Raw genomic sequence first — 2,040 nt, forward strand, 5'->3', positions numbered from 1 at the left:
TGCTGGGCTCCAGTGATCCTTCCACCTCAGCCTTCCAAGTAGCTGGAACTACAGGCATACACCACCATGCCCAGCTAATTTTGTGATTTATTGTAGAGATGAGGTCTTGCCAAATTGTCCAGGCACCTCAAACCTGTGAACTCAGGCAATCCTCTCACCTTGGCCTCCCAAAATGCTGGGATTATAGGCTTGAGGCATCACACTCAGCCAGTCAATGTTTTTAAAAAAGCTTCCCAGGAAAAATTAGCCGGGCATGGTAGCCTGTATGTAGTTCCAGCTACTTGGAAGGCTGAGGCAGAAGGATCGGCGGAGCCCAGCAGGTCGAGGCTGCAGTGGCCGGGAGCAGGTGACAGAGTGAGACTCCAGCTCAAAAAAACAAAAAAGCTTCCCAGGAGTTAGGAGTGGTGGCTTATGCCTGTAATTCCAGCACTTTGGGAGGTGAGAGGATTGCCTGAGCCCAGGGGTTTGCAACCAGCCTAGGCAACTTGGCGAGACCACATCTCTATAATAAATCACAAAATTAGCCAGGTGTGGTGGTGTGTGCCTTTAGTTCCAGCTACTTGGAAGGCTGAGGCGGAAGGATCACCTGAGCCCAGCAGGTCGAGGCTGCAGTGGGTGTGAGTTTGCCACTGCACTCCAGCCTGGGTGACAATGAAACTCCCACTCAAAAAAAAAAAAAAAAGCTTCTCAGGTAATTTTATTACGGTAAGGATTGAGAACCAAAGTTCTAAAGACTAGAATCTTTCCACATTATAATTTTCTGATTTTGTTGGGCTCATTTAATGCTGTACTGTGTTCGGTTTTATATCCCAGTGGTTAGCATATTGACTGACACATTGTAGACTCTAAATTTGTGTTAGTGACCCTCCCACAGTGGATCACTGAATTAAAAGTTTTATTAACAAACTGTAGCTGGGCGCAGTGGCTCAAGCCTGTAATCCCAGTACTTTGAGAGACTGAGGCAAGAGGATTGCTTGAGCTCAGGGGTTCGAGACCAGACTGAGAAACTTGGTGAGACTTCGTCTCTACAATATATCAAAAAAATTAGCCAGGTGTGGTAGCGTGTGCCTGTGGTTCCAGCCACTTGGAAGGCGGAGGTGGAAGGATCGCCTGAGCCCAGCAGGTAGACGCTGGGGTGGCTGTAAGTGTACCACTGCACTCCAGCCTGGGCAACAGAGTGAGACTTTGACTTAGAACACACATACACACACACAAGCTGTAGTTGGCTGTCTGCCTATCCTTAAATTTCCTGATCACTTTTTCTTGACTCTAAGTTCTCCTGTTTGCTCCTAACCAAGATCTGACTCTCCTCACCACCCCTTTTTTTTTTAAGACTAGTCAATTGCAGTAGTGAGAAGGGGAGAAAGGGTAGAGCAACCGACTGAACAATCAGTTGAGATAACTCAGTACCTTCGGACCAGCCTGACTCTTCCTTTTTCCCCCACAGCTGTCATGGAAATGATGAGCCAGAAGATTCAGCAGCTCACAGCCCTGGGCGCAGCGCAGGCTACCGCTAAGGCCTGAGAGTTCGTCACCGAAATGGGGAAGAGGGACCTTGCTTCTGGGGCCAGGAACTCTGGGCGTGGCCTCCTGGTGTCAGGGCAGAGAAGAGCCTTGTGTTTAATGCCAATAAATGTGCCGGCTGGGCAGAATGCTGGTTTTTCTTGCGTTAAGCAAGGGACTGGCGACGAGATGGGGAGGTGGAGAGTGCTGCCCCGTCCCAGACAGAGCCAGATGAGCAGGGGCGAGGCGGCGCTCGCCTTGGAGCCTCCATCCCGGGTCTCTGGCGCGCCTGGAGGGAAACCTGCGCTGGGCGGCGCGCTGGGCTGGCTGGCCTGCTGCCGTGGGAACGCTCGGAAAGCGGAAGCAGAGGGGCGCGGGTGCTTCCCCTTCCGGGTCGGGGTCCCGCCTCCCTGCCGGGAAGGCGCATGAATCGCCGCTTTCTGCGCGGGGTCCTAGCGCTCTTTCCGGCGCCGCCGCCCCTCCGAACCCGGCACCGCATGCTCAGCCCGGAGTCCATCCCACCCTCCAAACGACCTC

At 52.8% G+C, this 2,040-nt stretch overlaps 2 protein-coding genes across 3 annotated transcripts in view; both read left to right on the top strand.

The window, feature by feature from the left end:
- Nucleotides 1-1,652, top strand: part of PFDN5 (prefoldin subunit 5) — a 4,309-nt gene extending 2,657 nt beyond the window's left edge. For both annotated transcript variants that reach the window (XM_008049489.1, XM_021708272.1), the window contains one exon: nt 1,448-1,652. In XM_008049489.1, the coding sequence (XP_008047680.1) occupies nt 1,448-1,524 (77 nt within the window). In that variant the 3' untranslated portion in view covers nt 1,525-1,652. The remainder of the gene's footprint in view (nt 1-1,447) is intronic.
- A 271-nt stretch (nt 1,653-1,923) lies between these two features.
- The window catches only part of CUNH12orf10 (chromosome unknown C12orf10 homolog), a 6,124-nt gene continuing 6,007 nt past the window's right edge, over nt 1,924-2,040 (top strand). The window contains 1 exon segment of the mRNA XM_008049490.2: nt 1,924-2,040. Within this exon segment, the coding sequence (XP_008047681.2) occupies nt 1,929-2,040 (112 nt within the window). The 5' untranslated portion in view covers nt 1,924-1,928.

The sequence above is a fragment of the Carlito syrichta genome, unplaced genomic scaffold (assembly GCF_000164805.1).
Source record: "Carlito syrichta isolate Samal-C Ts95f unplaced genomic scaffold, Tarsius_syrichta-2.0.1 Scaffold135689, whole genome shotgun sequence".
Classification (NCBI taxonomy): domain Eukaryota; kingdom Metazoa; phylum Chordata; class Mammalia; order Primates; family Tarsiidae; genus Carlito; species Carlito syrichta.